This window comes from Denticeps clupeoides, chromosome 18 (assembly GCF_900700375.1).
Source record: "Denticeps clupeoides chromosome 18, fDenClu1.1, whole genome shotgun sequence".
Taxonomy (NCBI): domain Eukaryota; kingdom Metazoa; phylum Chordata; class Actinopteri; order Clupeiformes; family Denticipitidae; genus Denticeps; species Denticeps clupeoides.
The window spans coordinates 2,434,635-2,453,500 of NC_041724.1; the positions used below are offsets into that span (position 1 = coordinate 2,434,635).

The following is an 18,866-nucleotide window of genomic DNA, read 5'->3' on the forward strand; positions in this document are numbered from 1 at the left end:
CCACACCCACTACCGACACCAACATGCAGGTTATCAGGCGCTTTAATTCCAGTGAACGTGACCACGCCCACTACCAACACCAACATGCAGGTTATCAGGCACTTTAATTCCAGTGAACGTGACCACGCCCACTACCGACACCAACATGCAGGTTATCAGGTGCTGAAATTCCAGTGAACGTGACCACGCCCACTACCACCACCAACATGCAGGTTATCAGGCACTTTAATTCCAGTGAACGTGACCACACCCACTACCAACACCAACATGCAGGTTATCAGGCGCTTTAATTCCAGTGAACGTGACCACACCCACTACCAACACCAACATGCAGGTTATCAGGTGCTGTAATTCCAGTGAATGTGACCACGCCCACTACCAACACCAACATGCAGGTTATCAGGCGCTTTAATTCCAGCGAACGTGACCACACCCACTACCAACACCAACATGCAGGTTATCAGGTGCTGTAATTCCAGTGAATGTGACCACGCCCACTACCGACACACACATGCAGATTATCAGGCGCTTTAATTCCAGTGAACGTGACCACGCCCACTACCGACATCAACATGCAGGTTATCAGGTGCTTTTATTCTAGTGAACGTGACCACACCCACTATGGTCACCAGCATGCAGGTTATCAGGCGCTTTAATTCAAGTTGTCACCCCACACACTAAACAACGAACCAGCGAATGTGACATTAGCGGCCCAAGTGCTACGTCTTGCATAGTGCTGGCAAAATATGGCCCTAGATCTCATTTGTTATTCATCTTATGTTCATGTCTGAATAGTTTTGGAAGCAGAAAGCTGGTTATTGTCTGATGTGACCTTTCTAGTGATTAATCAGACCACCAACAAATTTGGCAAAAAAAAAGAAAAAAAAAAACAACTTTGCGGTATATTGCGCAGAATGACAATTTATTAAAACCTGACGACATTTTAATGAGAGTTGTGAGTGATGGATGGATGAATGAATGAATAATAATCCACGCGACCAACTTCTTAATGACCGAGGATGACTGATCACGACACTTCTGCGCCGATCTCGGGAGAAGCACCAAAATAACCTTCGAGGTTTCTACTGACATATTGCGGGGCCACTTAATCTCCTTCTCTCCACACACACGCGCACACACTCGCAGCACATGTAATAATTATTCAGCGCTAACTAGCTTTAGCCATGCTTCTAAGTGAGCTATATATAAAAGTGTGTCATCGAAATGAAAAAAGAATAGAAACGGAAAATGCTAATTGAATTCATTCCACATATTTGCGCACGGCTTATGCAATTTCAGACAAACATTTGTTTAATTTTTTTTTCCAATTCACAGCGCTGTGTCCACTCCGACGGGGCCAGAAAAAGGCTTTATTCTGATATGGTGAATAATTTGACTTTTATTTCCCCAGATAACAAAATCCACATGTGCCATTTCCTCTTATTTGTACGCAATTTTGTGGCCACAAGCAGGTAAACTCAAATAATGCAAAGCAGACGGGCTTTTAAATGCACAATACCTGAAGGACTAGATCAGCTACAGATGAACAATGCGAGCGGGATGTGACTGAGGACGGGCAGGATCCCTCTTATCGTAGTTGACAAGTGAGCTGCAACAGCCAAGACTCACGCAATTCCGCAAAATACAGAGAAATATGTAAAAAGGCTGCCAAACGAGTGGAAGGTTGTTAAGCCGCCGTGGAGTCTGTCAGGCTTTTTTTTTTTGTTTTTTTGATCCAGCCCTCGCACAATGAGACGTTTAAGTTCCCAGCGTTGGCAGAATTCTCTTGTCACCGTGATGAATGGAGGGAAGAAAAGAAGAGGATGGATTTCAGATGGACGGCACATACGGACTCAGCGGCGTTCTGAAGGCGTGTATCTGACATTTCCCGGGCCGGGTGATAAAATAAAATATTCTTGTTGTATTTCACCGGGCAGTATTGATCCACAGAGATAATGACCCGAAGGATCAATGGCCAATTGGCTAAAATGAGGGAATAAAACCAACATCTTCATACAAGACCGTGTTAGTGCAGAACATTTGGTCCTGTGCTCTATTTCGATCCCTTTCTTGCTACTTTTGAAGGAAAAAGGAAATATGAGGACGCCATCGTTTGGTTTCTGTCACCGCATGTTGCTCTGTAGAAAACATACACTGTCCCCTCAACCATCCAGGAATCAGCAGAGAAGCCTCCTCTCTGTCGATCAACAGACCTTCCCATTCAACGTGTTTTCTTTCTTTTCATGACCATTTACGTTGGTAGATTCTCACTGAAGGCATCAAAACTATGAATGAACACATGTGGAGTTATGGACTTAACAAAAAAAGGTGAAATAAGTGAAAACATGTTTTATATTCTAGTTTCTTTGCTCTGATTACTGCTTTACACACTCTTGGCATTCTCTCGATGAGCTTCAAGAGGTCGTCACCTGAAATGCTTCTCCAACAGTCTTGAAGGAGTTCCCAGAGGTGTTTAGCACTTGTTGGTCCAGCTCACCCCAAACCATCTGGATTGGGTTCAGGTCCGGTGACTGTGGAGGCCAGGTCTCCACTTTTTGTTAAGTACAGAACTCCACATGTGTTCATTCATAGTTCTGATGCCTTCAGTGAGAATCTACCAACGTAAATGGTCATGAAAATAAAGAAAACACGTTGAATAAGAAGGTGTGTCCAGACTTTTGGCCCGTACTGTATATATACACACATATATAATGTCGTTTGGTGCCTCTGACCTTCCAGACTATAAACTGCACAGTGTGGCCTTGGTTCTGCCTGGTTATGGAGGAGTGGAAGGGGGTTAATGGACATGATTTGGATGACAGAAGTGAACATATTTACTGGTTAAATGTCTTACTGGCAGTATGTTTTTTTTTTTTTAAGAATGGACGGAGCGATAAGCTTTGCAACATAGTGCTTGCTTGACGCATGTGGAAAATAATTGAATATTGCCGTTTAAAATCCGCGAGAATTAGGAAAATAATGTTTCAACACAATGGCCTCTGGCTTATCTGCTGTCATGGAGCTCTCTTGATTAAATTCTGGTAAAGACAGAGTTTACTACATGCATCTTGTGTCCGTGGCGCTTTCTTTTTATTTAATTTCTTTTTATGTTGTTGTAAAGCAAAAAAAAACAAAAAAAAAACACCATTAGTAGAAGCTTTTCTTTCTTCTGTGCCGAGCTTTGGAGAGGCTCCTCATCCTCCCTTTGATCCCCTCGCTCCAGATGCAGCCTCGCGTGTATCGTGATCAGAACCCCCCCCCTCCCCCCCCACACACACACACACACACACACACACACACGATAGGCTGGTGTTACTCTAAGGGGTCCCTGACCCGTGGATGTGGAAATGGCTGGTGTGTGAGCGTGTGTGGGCCGCTCTGCCGATTTAAGATGCACGGGGTCATGTGTGCTCGGGTGGGAGGCAATAAATCCGTCCCTGAGCATTCGGCACGGCTCGCTGTTGCAGGAGGAGTGGGCTACTAAAAACCCTGCAAATAGAAATATATATATATATATATATATATATATATTTTTTTTTGCAAATGCACGCCTTAAAGTCCAACGGCGCCGGAAGATTCAGGGAGATGTATTCAAACAGCGGTGAAATTAACTTGGCCACGTCATGCACCGTGTCAAGAGAACAACGAAATGCATCCTCAATAATCTGCGGCTACAATAACATTGAGCTTTTTCATACTTCTTGTTATTTATGAATAGTGTGATTTACAGCACTGTTATGCGAGAGTGACCATATTCAGGGTATGGAATAGCATAAAATAATACAACCAAAGGCAATAAAATCACATACTGTATATTGTGTGCTGTTATATTTACATTTACAGCATTTACCAGACGCCCTTATCCAGAGCATATTACAATCAGTAGTTACAGGGACAGTCCCCCCCTGGAGACACTCAGGGTTAAGTGTTTTGCTCAGGGACACAATGGTAGTAAGTAGGATTTGAACCTGGGTCTTCTGGTTCACAGGCGAGTGTGTTACCCCACTAGGCTACTACCACCCCAGAGTTAAATTAACGTTATGGGAGCTCATAATTGGATGCGGGTTCTTTGTTATGATCGGCCACGCGCCATAAGTGACGTACGTGACCTACATATGTGACAGTGTCTCCTGTGTACCAAGACCGAAATACCAAAACGGGGGGGGGGGAAAGCAGAGCGAAAACAGCGTGGGCCTGTCATTGCAGATGATGTCCACCTCAGGGTAGCCCACACCTCGGACGATGTGACGCTCAGACAGCACGAGGGCCGCTGGCGTCCTCCGGCGAGCGCTGCCACCCGGAGAACGGGAGCCAGGGGGAGAGCTCCTCAAACGTCGGCGTGACGCGTCCCACGGCTGTCACAACGAGAACGGCGCACCGGCCGCGACTCCCGCCGCTGCTCGGCGCCGAGATTAGCTCTGGCGCGAAAGGAGCCGTGACAGAGACCGAGACGTTTCTGGCTCTCATGTGTCCTCAACTCTGAGATGAATGGACACGTCAATGACAGGAACGGCAAACACGGCAAGCATGGAATCCTGCTAATTAGTGAAACCAGTTCAGGAAGAAACAACACAACCACACCCAGACATGAGACTCCCGGCGAGGCGTCTCTGTTGGCCGCCATCACAGCATTTTTACACGTTTATAGGGAGAAATTGCGACTTTAGATTGAAACCTCTGATCAAACTGATCTTTAGTACATTTACATTACATCACATTATTTACCAGACGCCCCTATTCAGAGCGACTTACAATCAGTAGTTACAGGGACAGTCCCCCCCTGGAGACACTCAGGGTTAAGTGTCTTGCTCAGGGACACAATGGTAGTAAGTGGGGTTTGAACCTGGGACTTCTGGTTCATTTTCATGTTCTCGCTTCACCTAGTTCCAGTCGACTGTGCTGATAAGGCGATGACGAACTGAATCGGAGAGCTACGGTGTCCATTTATAGAGGGAGGAATGGCATTGACCCGCATTTCTGAAAGTGGGCTAGATGGGTCGGTCCGGTACACCGCGTCATGGTGAAGGGGACCCGTCTGCTGGCCCCCTGAACCCCCCGGAAATGCACGACACTGTGACTAAATAATGCAGCCTACTGAAAATCAAGGCGGTAACACGGCACCCGCTGAAGGACCCGGGATGGTGGAGAAAGGAGCGGGCGTTGCACCAGGGAGACGCTCTGATTAGAAGGCGCGCTGAATGCCCTACATACCGTCTGTCACCGCCATGGCGGGCGAGCTAAAATTGAACGCCACACCCGTCCGCCGGGAGCCCGCATCCTTGGCCAGATGTGCGGGTGACACGTCAACCTTCAATTTTCACTGCTTTCGACATGGAGTCAATCAAAGGACAGCGAAGGGCGAAATGACTCGAAATCATTTCACAATAAATTAAACGCACAGGCCAAAATTTTGTCGTCCTAATAAATCAGATTGCGCATTTTGTGACGATGTCAAAAAATAAAGTGACGCTGAGAAATTTCTGGCGCCGCAAATGAGAAGCAGCTCATTGGTTGAGATGATTGGAGACGTGTTGCAATTACAGGAGACACCAAAGCAGCCGGAAAATAGCTGGAGAGCAGGGAGCAGTAGAGGAGTATGGAGAGGGGAGAAGAGAGGTGGGAACCTGGACGCTGTAAATGAAGTGATTGTCACATGTGACACCCAGCAGCGCAGCACACGGTGCACACAGTGAAATTTGTCCTCTGCATTTAACCCATCACCCTGAGTGAGCAGCGGGCGGCCATGACGGGCGCCCGGGGGCTTTGTTAGCTGAAGAGGAGAAGGTCTAGGACCCTGGACGACCGGGAGGCGTTCAGTAAAGACATCGTACGTGTCCAGCCAGGAATCCGGCGTCTGGTCATGTGGTGCATGTAACACCGTCAGTTGGCCTCCTGGCCACCAGGAGATGAGTCTGGCTTCCGGTGATGAACGTTCTCTTCTCTGGCTGATGAGAATTTGTTTGTTTAATATCTTCAAAGAGCCTCATCGAAGCCCAAGGCGTTGGGGACGGGAAAATGAGGAGTAAAAAAATTAAGAATAATTCGCTCGGCGGGGCGAACAGCCGAGTTCGTTTGATAACAGATCAGTAGATATTATTAGTACCGTCCTTCAGGGCTTTATTCGTTCGTAAGACGTCCAGACAACCGCCACGAGGTAGAGAGAAGTACACGTCTACGTCAGGGAATCATGGACACCTCACAGCTACTGAAAAAGAAAAATAAATTACAGATTAAAGTGAGAATTCGAGTGATTCTTTTTTTTTTTTCCAGGTCATTCTGCGGGGTCATTTTCTTTTTCGCCCGGACGTTTGACAGATTCATTTCGTTATGACGTCCCTCAGGCCTCCACTCAGCCCGGCGCGGGAGGTGACTTCCCAAATCTCGGATAAAGCGGGCGGCGAGAGGACGGGGACGATCACAGCCCAGGGTCAGCCACGGAGAGGATGAATTACATCTGGCGCTAATGAGGTCTGGGTGCGGGGACCGGGCCTACCAAGGTCCAGACGTCCCAGGCGCTGGCATCGACGCCCGGCCGTGTGCCAGTGGTTACGGTAATGAGTGTCATTTGTTTTGTCGTCTGCTCAGCAGCCGTACCCAGAGTTGTCAACCGAGGGCTGAAGAAAGTCACCAGATGTCACACGCCAGAGCCAGTAGCATGTGACATTCATAACTGCTGAGAAGAAAAAAAGATCAGCACATCATCACGACGTTTTAAGAAAGCTCAGGGACACCAAGTTAAATTAGAATTTATTTTTAACCAACAAATTTCTCTTCTACGAACAAGCAACACACAAACGTTCTCCATGAAACAGCATTTATCAGACGCCCTTATCCAGAGCGACTTACAGTCAGAAGTTACAGGGACAGTCCCCCCTGGAGACACTCAGGGTTAAGTGTCTTGCTCAGGGACACGATGGTAGTAAGTGGGGTTCGAACCTGGGTTACCACCACCCTACTCTTCCTGCATTAACTTTAACATTTAAGAAAATGTGGATTTCCATCTATGATCGAGAGGACACCTGTAATTTCTTCCTTGCTGGGGACCCCTTGTGATTCCATGGAGTATCGATGGGCTTCTGCTCAGGGCCATGTTTTCCTGTAGAGCAGCAGCTGCAGTCGCATGTAGAACACAACGGGACACAAGGGACGGCCATGTGCAAAATCCTCTTAAGTCTGAGGGACGGCATCCAGCACCACCTCATGCTGGCTGACCCATCAGATCCTTCTCACCGCGTCCCTGGCTCGACAGCTCGCGTCACGGAAAAAAAGAAGGGGACGTCCGCACCGGCACGCTCTACTCAGGGTGTATAAATATCTGATCGAATGACCTTGATGGCTCAACGCAACCGTCCATTTTCCATTTCCGTCGGGTGTAGATCTAACAACGCTGCAGAGGTGAGGTGACCAATCTGGCTCCATTAAATGTTGACGCTTCATCGGCCAAAGTCTTTAGGGTCCGATTGGCTAAAGCCGCAGAGCAGGCATGGGGCCAGTGCGTTCCTTCTGATGCCCATCGGGCCTGATGGAACACTGATGACCATAGCTGCTGTCCCTACGTATCATCTGCTCTTCTCGGAGGGACGGCCGGCTGGCCGGTCCTGCATGGGGCGATGGACACTGGGTGTCCAGCTGTCTCCTCAAAACACGCACCCTCTCCTCCCCTTCAGACCTTCCATGACATCTGCATGGCCTCGCCATGGAAACACTGGGCAATGTTGTCTTCAGTATGAAGACGGTGAAGATAAGGCCATGTCCCTTTCTTGGGGGCCTTTGCTGTGTTAAGTGTAATTTTATAAACATGCAGGCTCCTCGTCCATCTGAATGGACAAGGTCAAATTAAAAAGGGTCACCATGTCGGATAATGGCGCGCTCCATCAGCGCTCTGATGGTTTCCATGCTTCCTGCCAGGCGCCTGCAATATGAGCGTTGTTCCCACCTGCAGTCATACGGTGCAACGGTCTTAATGTCCAGGTATAATCTGCATTTCATTAAGACGGGGGGACTCCCCGCGTCCACGAGCAGGTGTGCGTACATAATCGGCCGACACCACTGGTGATCGGAGACGGGCCGGAAGGGGGTAGTCGTTCCTGGTTTACAATCTGTGCCCACCGTTGCACGCGCTGTGGCGTGTGATCTACACGGCGTGAAATCGAGCGTCAACGTCTCTCGTCTCGTTGGATTTTAATCCCTCTGACCTTTGGAGGCTCGATGGGACGCTGCCGGAGCAAAGCTAATAAACGCAACCAAGCGGGTGTCCTTCATTTTCAGGCCTCCTCTCAAGGTACGGAGGCTGACTGAACCATTGGCTGAAGCAGGGTGTCCCAACAAGGGTCTGGAGAACATCTAGAGGACTGGCGTGGAACTGCAGAGGATTCTTGAGCGTATCAAAAGATCAGAGTATATTTTACAAAAATGTAGATGCAGAAAACCACAGCAAATGAAAACCTAACAGTCCAGAAGTGGATGGCATAAAAATAAAAGATTACATGAATATGGTTGAAATACAACGTGGTTGAAATACAACAATAACGTGGGATAACGTGGTTGAAATACAACATTTAAATATCTATTTAATATATATATTTAAATATATAGGGTGGTAGTAGCCCATGAACCAGAAGACCCAGGTTCAAATCCCACTTACTACCATTGTGTCCCTGAGCAAGACACTTAACCCTGAGTGTCTCCAGGGGGGGACTGTCCCTGTAACTACTGATTGTAAGTCGCTCTGGATAAGGGCGTCTGGTAAATGCTGTAAATGTAAATATATATACATACATTAAATGCAGTGCTAACATCTCACTCTATAGTGCCACTCTATAACACACTATAGTGTGTTACAGTGTTTTAATACAGCTTATGTGCTAAACATTTATTATATGGAGCCACGTCTTCTCGTCTCTCTGTATATCTGCACAATATATAGAAGAGATGACAATAAGGGTTACTTGAACTTGAACTATATGATGTTAAAATCACAGTGATTATCTCTCTTGAATTAACAATGAATTTCTGAAACTGTTCCAAAGTGCCATCATTATGCAGCAGCTGGTCACAGTACAGTAAGGTGGAATGTGAATTAAATGATATTATGGCCCGCCATGCAGGAAATTATCACTTTCCACAACCAATCACCTGTTACCAGCCCTAATGCAGGAAATGCAGTTTGTACAGAAGAGACAAAACTGTATACCAGAAGAGACCATAAACATGTATACCAACCTGAATTGTGCCTGGTAAAAGGAAATCGGTGGCATCGCACGTCCCTGCTCCTGTACAGTTTCAGCTGCAGTTTGGCAAGGCAATTGAAGCGCTGCATTATGGGATCTGTAGTTTTTGTGTTCTCAGCGCTTCATGTTGCCGGGCCATAATAAAAGATCAATATAAAGTGATCTTGCACGATGTAACACCCCCTGAAGGGACAAATTAAAAACCACCCATATTTCGGAATCCGGGACGGTTTGCATCCCTAATTCCAGATGAAGAATTCAGAACTAAATAAAATTAATTGTAAAAAAAAAAAAAAAAAAAAATGGCGTCTGTCGCCCCCTAGTGGCGGCTTTGAGCTCAAGCGGTTTGACCCACACGGCCCCCCGTAGCCGAAGCGTCAGTCACGTGGGCTGCCAGGAAGCGGCAACAATAGGACGGCGAGCCAGCGGCTGTCGGGAAACTCGCGTCAGCCGCGCACCTGATGCCGACCGCCCGCGGCCGCGATGTGCGACGGGAAACGCCGCGTGTCTCGGTCCGCCCGTGCGACAGCGTCGGCACCGGCGCCGGCGTGCTAGCCCGCTAGCCGGCTGAGATGACATCCGGCTAGGCGGACGCGTATCCTGTTTCCGCGGCGGGGTCGGACAGAATAATGCCATGGGGAACTGCTGGACTCACTGCTGCGCCACGTTCAGGCGGGGCGCGAACAGGATCCAGCGCGGAGGAGGAGGGTGAGGATGAAGGTCCAGTGACACTGGAGCCCGCGGCCGCGATCTTTGGACAGTCGTGGCTGGAGAGGTTCTATTAGGCTCCACGACTGGCATTCGGCAATATAATGCTGCGTTTAGTTGACTGGTTGCGCGAAAAAGTGGTGAAATTGAGCGCGTTGGTTGACCACGCCCCGTCCCAACTAGACATCAGATATTTCTAGTTGTACAAATATTACCCACAATGCCCTTCCACTGTGCAGGATGGGCTAGTAGCTACAGTGTGGATCATACTGTCCCGCTTCCGCGTTTGTTGACCACGCCCCTGTCGGTGGGACCACCCATTCTCTATCTTTAGTTATAAAATTATGGGATATAACAAGAAGCAATAATTCCCACAATGCCCTTCCACTGTGCTGGATGGGCTAGTAGCTACAGTGTGGATCATACTGTCCCGCCTCTGCGTTTGTTGACCACGCCCCTGTCGGTTCTCTTTCTTTAATCGTAGTCTGAGAGAGAATTTAGTGAACTGTGGTAATTCTGCGCGTGTGTCGCCGGGGACGGTAACAGCCGGTCGTGTGCTGGCGATTTTGACGTACTGTAACGTGCCCGCAGGTCCAGGTACTTCAGGAGCAGCACCACCGGAGAACATTACACCATCGAGGTACGGCGTACCTCTGATCTATCTTTAATTATATCCATCATTTTATAACTAGAGGCAATATTACCCACAATGCCCTTCCACCTCTAATCTCTTTTCCTCTCTCTCCCTTTTTTTTTTTATTATCAGTTTGAGAATCTGGTTGAAAGTGACGAGGTGAGGAAAAGAAAACCCTTGTTCCGCTGCGACGTCTTTTATGCCCTTTCTCACTCGCCTGCGCATTCACGTCAATCCCCTTTCCCTCTACAGGGTGAGACTTCGGAAATCTGCCCAAGGTACCGTACCGCGCCGCGCCTTGTACCCTCACAGCTGAAGATGGACGCGGTCCTCGTACGCGTGCTTCGCTTCGCTGGGTTTATTTCATCATTTGCATTCTGTAATTGGGCAGCGGTGGCCTAGCGGTTAAGGAAGCGGCCCCATAATCAGAAGGTTGCCGGTTCGAGTCCCGATCCGCCAAGGTGCCACTGAGCAAAGCACCGTCCCCACACACTGCTCCCCGGGCGCCTGTCATGGCCGCCCACTGCTCACTCAGGGTGATGGTTAAATGCAGAGGACACATTTCACTGTGTGTATCACAATGACAATCACTTCACTTAAAACTAACTTGATTCAGCATGCAAACGGACTGGGGTGTGTCAGCGGGGGTCCTGGGTCTGTGCGTTGTCGGTAATGCGCGCTTGGTTTTTGCCCCACAGACCCATCAGCGAGGAGGAGATGGGACACCTGAAGGAGTACCGCTATGCCGCCATCTCGGACAAGCAGACGCTGATAGACGCCAAGCTGAATGCCGAGGTAGGACCGGCGGCGCTGCGGTCCGGACCCTCTGCTCGCGGGAACGTCCCGGCGATCAGTGCACAAATGCAGTCTCTGCCGTGCCCGTAGGACGCTGTCGAGGAACGAGTCGGAGTAGCGAGTAATAGTGGGAAAAGTCAACACTGGACAAATTTTTCCAATGGGGAATTATTTGGGAGAGGCGACGGAAATAGACTAGATTTCCTAATTTTACCTTTTAGCAGACACCAGAAGGGGGCGACAGAGCAGCATTTTACCAGACGCCCTTATCCAGACCGACTTGCGACCAGTAGTGACGGGGACACTCGGGGGTTAAGTGTCTCGCTCAGGGACACGATGGTAGTAAGTGGGGTTCGAACCTGGGACTTTGTGGCCTTCTGGTTCATAGGCGACTAGGCTACTTGCCAAAGCTCCGCTACGTGCCACGCCCGCAGGTCACCGTCAGCTCCCGACGCGTTCCGTATGTCGCAGATCATAATATTATTTATTATTATATATTATAAATATTATTATATATTATAAATATTATTTATTCCGTCAATAGTATTTGACTAGATTGCCGGTTATAATCAGTGAGCATAATCAATAAATAATGGGTTTAATAATCAAGAATAATTAAAGTGACGGAAAGTGACAAGTCCTTTGCATCCATAGTCTTTTTGTGCATCAGACACCAACATGTGAGAGAAAACATGCAGGACCTGACTGGGCCCTGTGTGGTATTATTTCAAAATTGCTAGTTTTTAGGGAACATATCTTATCTGTCTATCTATCTGTATATTTTAATTATCGTCTGGTTTCCATTTCCATGGTTTTAATTTGCATTTCCATTTGCTTTTGCCCCCCTGTATTTGCGTTCTTTAAATATTTTTGTTCTTATTCATTATTTTTTTATTTTTTTTGTTATTTCTGCCCAGTTAGTGGCACAAGAGGAGAAGTTAAGGTTAGAAGAGGAGGCTTTAATTGCTGCGCAGCGCGAGGCCGCACGGCTGGCACGGGGACGAATACAGAAGGAGGTGAGGCGGCACTGGGCACGCCCGAGCCCCTCCCATTTTCACGAAGCCCCGCCCTCCGAGCCCTTTTTCTGTCTATATTCACAATTCTCACAAGCTGGGCGACATCAATGCTCCTGATGTCACCGCATCCATTTTGACTGTCGCATCGTGCAGAATGGAAGCCTCTGTTGACCCTGCTTCACCCGGCTGATTTGTCTTGTTATTAATGCATTCCTCACCTGCTCACTCCCTCATTATCATTTCTTTCTTTCTTTCTTTCATTTCTCACACATTTTGACAGCGGTTACCGTGGTAAAGCAGTAGAGGGTCTGTAAAGCACAATTTATCAGAGTGTAGGACTGTACACCAATCCATTAACACTGACGTAAGTTCACAGTGTCTCAGCCAATCGGATGCGTTCACGTCCCTAATCCCGCCTCCCCTCTCCTCCACAAAGCTGCGACCTGCACGAGAGCCCGGAGCGAAGCTGGACGCCGCTGCCGCCGCCGCCGGCCACCAGAGGAAGTGAGTGCCGTCAGCCGGGACTTTTATAGCTGCTGACCCCGTAATGCCAAATATTCCAGAGAATCCTAATCGCTTCCTCCGTGTCGGGGGGGGGGGACAGGAACGTCTCCGGGCCGGAGTTGGAGGCGCACCCGCAGAACGCGAAGGCTCAATCCGAGGCCTTCCGCGGAAACCGTGAGCCCAGTTCTATTATACCCGCAGACCAGAACGCTAGAACCTCCGATTTTCACCAAATATTACTGCATGTGATCAGCATGATGGGCCGGTTAGGAAAACGAAACGAAGTCGAAGATGTTCCATTTAAAACAATGTAAGAACGTTCCAGAAATGTTGACCGTATCTAACGCTGTGTATTTATCACCTTTCGTAGTTTTGGCTGGTCACGTGTCCCTCTGTTCTAGGGCTGTCGTCGGAGACCAACGTAGTCACACCCAACACTGAGAACAGCTGGGACTTCACCAGCAAGACCCGCTCCACCAATGATGACGGGACCTCCCTGGACCTGGAGTGGGAGGATGAAGAAGGTGAGGAACTTCTACAGACCACGTTACACTGACGTGTCCGCTGAGGAGCATTAAGGCCCAGGTGGCGTCGTGTCTCCCGAATGTGTAGGTATGAACCGGATGGGTCAGTCGTGGGAACGTTCCAGAACGGAGGAGGACATCCTCCGAGCTGCCCTGCGACCTGGCGGGAAGGTGCTCGGCAGTGGCCCAGCGTCCGCTTCTGAAGACTCCAACGCTCTGGAGTGGGAGAACGACTTCATCAGTGCTCACAACGAAGATGATGAAGACGATGATGAGTTCGAGGGATTCGTCAACCCCGTGCTGGACACTCCCTCTGAGGACGGCAATGACCTGGAGAAGCAGGACAGATAGTCTTGTCCAAGAACTGTAGGACTGTAAGATTGATCACATTGTCAGCCCAGCACCTCAAAATCATCAACCATGATGGGTCAGGACCTCATGAACCGGTGACAGAGTAGATCCGACTGTTACCAGCGTCTGTGAACGAGGGACAAGATCCTTCTTGTGATCAGTTTTGAAGGGTTAAAGGATTAGAACAGTTTGTTTTTAGGCTCTAATAACCCAAACAAAGGGACCATTACGTCTAGCATTGGCCTCATTTGCATTGATTGTCTTAAGTGCAATTTTGAAAAACCTCCTGATTTTAAAACCCAGAATGAATTACATTCTGCACATCATTAAAATCTCATTGTACAAATAATGTCATTTCCTGATCAGAGAATTTATGAAAATTCATATTTACAGTGCCTACATAATGCAGAGATGGCGCTGATGACCTGTAGATATGAAAGGCCATCCTGCCTGATTTCCACAACTTTGTAGGTCATCGCTGGTGGGCAGGATGGAGTGATTTTTTTTTTTTTTTTTTTTCCTTCACTTTTTACATTTTATAACATTGACCTAATGTGAAATATTCATGAAACAGACCTTCCTGTCAATCAACCTCAGCTACTGAGTTTACCTCAGTACTTTAAAGTCACCGCAGAGCACAATCACACGGGCGAGTTAAGTTAGTTTAATGATTGTAAATCTGGCCTCTACTCTTCTGTTGAGATTCTTTTTTTTTTATGTCTTTGTTCCCATGTTATAAAAGAATGTCCTTTCTGACGTGTGAAAATAAGATTTTTTTTTTTTTTTTGTTATGAGTGTCACAGATTCGCGTTTCCTACTGTCCTTCGTTAGAAAAATTCTTTAGCTCTTTTAGTCCACAGCGTACGGTATTCAGCTTTAATGCAACTTTATGGTATGACGGATGGGGAGCTTGTGGGGTTTGATTGGGTCTGTATTATACTGTTCTTGTTTTTACGTTTGCACTGGACGCTTTGTCAGAGTAAGGTACGAGCTTATTAATAATAAAAAAAAAGGAATGGTCAGCGTCGTATTCCTTTCAGATGACGTGATCCAGTGGGACGACACTGCAGTGCTGCAAACCACTGACTGAATTTCTCTGACATCTCAAAAAAAAAAAAAAAATCCTATATATATTATAACAAACAAACAGCATGTGGAGGTGTGTTGGTGTTTTATGTGCTGAGAGTGGAGAAGCAGTCATCTCTCAGCTCAGCCCCAACCTGCAATATGCTAATAGACTTCGTAACTTTTTTTCAATCTGCAATGCTAAATAGTTTTAATTCAGGTCAGGAAACACCCGGTCTGGACAGCAGGGGGCAGTATTGGTTACCTTTTATTTATTCCAGCTGAAAAAATAAGCCCATTCCGGACAGCAGGGGGCCGTATGGACTCCCTTTTATTTATTCCAGCTGAAAAACCCCTGTCTGGACAGCAGGGCGAAGTATTGCTTATCTTGTATTTATTTCAGGTCAGGAAACACCCTTTCTGGACAGCAGGGGGCAGTATTGATTACCTTTTATTTATTCCAGCTGAAAAAAACCCTGTCTGGACAGCAGGGCGAAGTATTGCTTATCTTGTATTTATTTCAGGTCAGGAAACACCCTTTCTGGACAGCAGGGGGCAGTATTGATTACCTTTTATTTATTCCAGCTGAAAAAAGAAACCTGTCTGGACAGCAGGGGGAAGTATTGCTTATCTTGTATTTATTTCATGTCAGGAAACATCCTTTCTGGAAGCAGGGGGCAGTATTGACTCCTTTTTATTTATTACAGCTGAAAAAAAAAACATTCTGGGCAGCAGGGGGCAGTATTGATTACATTTTATTTATTCCAGATGGGAACACATCCGGTCTGGACAGCAGGGGGCAATATTGCTTCCCTTTTATTGGTTCCAGATGGGGAGACACCCGATCTGGACAGCAGAGGGCAGTAATTCTTTACATTTTTCTTCCATGGGCTCATTAGGATCTGAATTGTGTTAAAATAAAAATATATGTATATATTTTTTTACATCAATCTTGTTAGCATTCTCTTGCAGTTTCCGGGTGCAGAGTTAGCACATCAGTGTGGGGCTGATGGCACCAAATTGTGCCCTCTAGGCCCGCATCACGATATATCGCGATGTCAAAACATTGAGCCAGAGTTGCTGCTGAGCATCTGGAGCACCTCCACGACTCCGCAGAAACAAGGATAATCTTTTATGCTTTTGCTTCAGCCTGACTGTGTGTGACCTTCCCCGTATCGAACCCGGCTGTTGGTAGAACAGCTTTATCTTCCTTTAGGATGGTGGTCTCATGTTGGGGCCATGGAGGCTGCAAATGAAGATATATCACAGTCGTGAGAAAGAGCCTCTAGCAAAAAAAATAAAAAATAACATCTAGCGCTGGATTGTGGGAGATGGCGGTAAAAGCTTCAGTGGAAAAATACAACGACCCACTGTACTACACATATACTGTATGTACATAATTTCTAGTCTGCTCTTTTTTTTATGGCTCTTTTCTTTAAACATGGTCTTTTACTCATTTGCACACCTTCACCCTACCAGTTACACATATTTTATGTTAAAGACGTAAAAGTGTAATATTTGGTTATATTTGCAATATTTGCATATTGGTTCATTGTACACTGGCATCATTTGCAATACTGTGGTCTGTAGCATTTCACTGCACATCATACCGCGTATGACTATGTATGTGACAAATAAAATTTGAATTTGAAATTTGAGCAATAGCTCCGAGACGGCGAGCGATTGCTATAAAATGTCTCTTTGCTCATATTCACAGCCTTACACACCGTTACACACTGAACAATTCTGACGGTTTTAAATTGAAGAGCAGTTAATAACAGAACGATCAATGTCACACTGAGAGTTCACTTTAAACTAGGGAGCATTATGCCGAATTAACAGTTTCATGCAAGATCCTTGTTATTCAGTCTGGGATTTTGCGGTTTGTTCCAAACATGAATCGTAATTGGCTGACAGGTGTTATAGAGCCAGTCGAAAAACACACATTTATCCCAAATAACTTGCATGTAACATTGTGCAATAACAGACCCATGTATTACAGAAGCCCGAATAATGAACCGTAATCAATGCACCAGGCTTAGAAATGCAGGTTCATTCATTTCTTCCTCAGTTCCCCAGGCCTCGCCGACCAAATCCGCCCCCACGTCGCACCATATTTTCCTTCCTTTCTTTCTCTTTCTTCCTCTTGCAGCGAGGAACAAGTGGCCGAGGGCGGTTTACGTTATCAGCGTCCCCATACCTGTAATGGCGAGAATTTACTACTTCCTGTGGTGCAGAGACCAGAGCTGTTCTCACCGCCGGGTCTCACAGTCGCCAACGCCACTCGACTCTGTTCAGGTGTTCACTTTGAAATACGCTTGGCGGTGCATGGCGTGCAATACGAAAGCATAACTTTATTTCAACAGCATCCTGTTGCACAACCTTCCCCCTCGTTTTTCGTGCAATGGTTCTCTTCTATTCCGCTCTTTCGTCATAATCCATCTTTAAAGAACGAGCAGTTTAAATACTGCGTGTTGTGCGCGGCCTGCGGCTTGGCTGTGGGTGAGGCGGCGGGCGTCTGGGTCCTGGTGGCCGGAGAGGATGTAAACAGGAGCCTCGGTCGTGAATGAAACACTGGGAGCGCATTCCACCGCGGCCGCCGGGCATCTGGCACAAAGGCCCCGTCTCCGGGCCATTATGGCGCCCGGGACGAGGGGCAGTCCAGCGAAAATTTACTGCCTGGAAGAGGGGGGGGGGGGCGCGATTGGGTCAGGAGAGTTGCGATGTTGACAGGGCTTCCTTTCTGTGATCTTTTGTATGAAAGCATCTGGAGAGCTTTCACAGGACATGGCCATCATTTACAGCGAGTTAGAATGTTAATTGTTAGGAACGAGGGAGCGAGGCTGTAAATATTGCATTGCAGTTCGGAGGAAGCGTGCGTCCCACAATCGCTGCTGCATTCAGACCAATGTCTCACGCCCTCATGAAAGAAATATCACTCGACTTTTGCCATTGCCATTTTTAAAAATGTATTCCCCACATACCAAAATTGGTATGGCCCAGATTAGGGGCCGACTCCTGCTCCTGATATGGGTTCAGTTTAATGAACAAATCTGGCTCAAACCAATACAAGAAAGGTGTGAAATTCTTATGAAGTAAATTGATTGAATTAAATTTATGTCATTTCTTTTCTGAATCTTACACGGCTGGAATCCTCTTGATGGAACATTTGTGCCTACAAGGTTGGTAAAAAATCCTGCTGTGGGTTTTTAATCTTCAGACCTGGATTACCCACCTCTGGCAAACTAGATCTGGGCAACCAAAGGGCCGTCATTCTTTGCGGTATCCGGGCCGAGTGTAGGCGCATTGTGTGGGTCGCATATGCTGTTGATGGTTGGACTAGACCAGAGGATAATATTTCTGTAGGACTGTAGAACTGTAGAACAGGACTGTGTTGCCAGATTGGGCTGATTATTTTAAGTGGGCTGATGCCTAAAAAAGACAGAATGCTCTGGAGAAGAAAACAAAAAATCAGGTAGAAAGTAGAAATCTCTTTTAAAGAATGTTAAATCATAACTGCGGTCCTGCATTTTTAACCTTTAGTAGATTGGAATTCCATACCTTTATTTCCTGTGACACATTACTGATAAATAAGAGTGTGTGCACCCATTCCTGCAATCTGGCAACGCTAAAGGCTTTCAATTTAATGCAGAGAGAAATGGAAGCGACCGCTTCCCTGATGTGCGCTGCTGTCTTGCTCCAGGGACACCTTCAGTGTTTCAGTTGCTTAACCATGGATTCCATGGGCAGCTGCAAGCAGGGATGGAAGATCGAAGCGAAAATGTAAAATTGACAGTGGAAGTTGGTCCATGGCCTCGGATTTGCATCCATTAAGGGCGTCTGACAGCTCGGGGAACAGAATTAGCCCCACGGTGTGCCTGCCAAGGTGGGGGTCTGCACTCTGCCGCGGAATATCCATCATCATCACTGGGGGCCTTCCGTCCCACTAAAGGAGCCACCTGTTCAATATTTATGTGCCCAGCTTTGTGCACGTGCCAATCGCCAAAGTCTTGCTTCCCAGTGTCACTTTCACTTAGTG

General features: G+C 47.1%; 1 protein-coding gene and 1 long non-coding RNA gene across 3 annotated transcripts; one reads left to right on the top strand and one right to left on the bottom strand.

The window, feature by feature from the left end:
* Window positions 1–9,599: 9,599 nt before the first annotated feature.
* Window positions 9,600–14,784, top strand: ap1ar (adaptor related protein complex 1 associated regulatory protein). 2 transcript variants are annotated; one of them, XM_028960964.1, is made up of 10 exons: window positions 9,600–9,938; window positions 10,530–10,578; window positions 10,705–10,731; window positions 10,825–10,850; window positions 11,271–11,367; window positions 12,285–12,383; window positions 12,820–12,887; window positions 12,988–13,061; window positions 13,289–13,411; window positions 13,500–14,784. In XM_028960964.1, the coding sequence occupies exons 1-10, from the start codon at window positions 9,865–9,867 to the stop codon at window positions 13,760–13,762; spliced, it is 900 nt and encodes a 299-aa protein (XP_028816797.1). In that variant the 5' UTR covers window positions 9,600–9,864; the 3' UTR covers window positions 13,763–14,784. The 2 variants fall into 2 exon arrangements, with proteins under 2 accessions (XP_028816797.1, XP_028816798.1); XM_028960965.1 differs by lacking the exon at window positions 12,285–12,383.
* Window positions 14,785–15,566: 782 nt separating this feature from the next.
* On the bottom strand, window positions 15,567–17,158 carry LOC114768607 (uncharacterized). The gene is made up of 2 exons (XR_003743077.1): window positions 17,028–17,158; window positions 15,567–16,073 (listed from the first exon to the last, which is right to left on the bottom strand). It is a non-coding gene; the product is annotated as an uncharacterized LOC114768607 (long non-coding RNA).
* Between the last annotated feature and the right edge of the window lie 1,708 nt (window positions 17,159–18,866).

Bases quoted from the DNA above. Each gene is read 5' to 3' on its own strand.
- ap1ar (XM_028960964.1), top strand. From the start codon at position 9,865: ATGGGGAACTGCTGGACTCACTGCTGCGCCACGTTCAGGCGGGGCGCG. The intron at 10,851-11,270 runs GTACCGTACCGC...TTTGCCCCACAG, and splicing joins ACTTCGGAAATCTGCCCAAG to ACCCATCAGCGAGGAGGAGA. The intron at 13,412-13,499 runs GTGAGGAACTTC...CCGAATGTGTAG, and splicing joins GGAGTGGGAGGATGAAGAAG to GTATGAACCGGATGGGTCAG.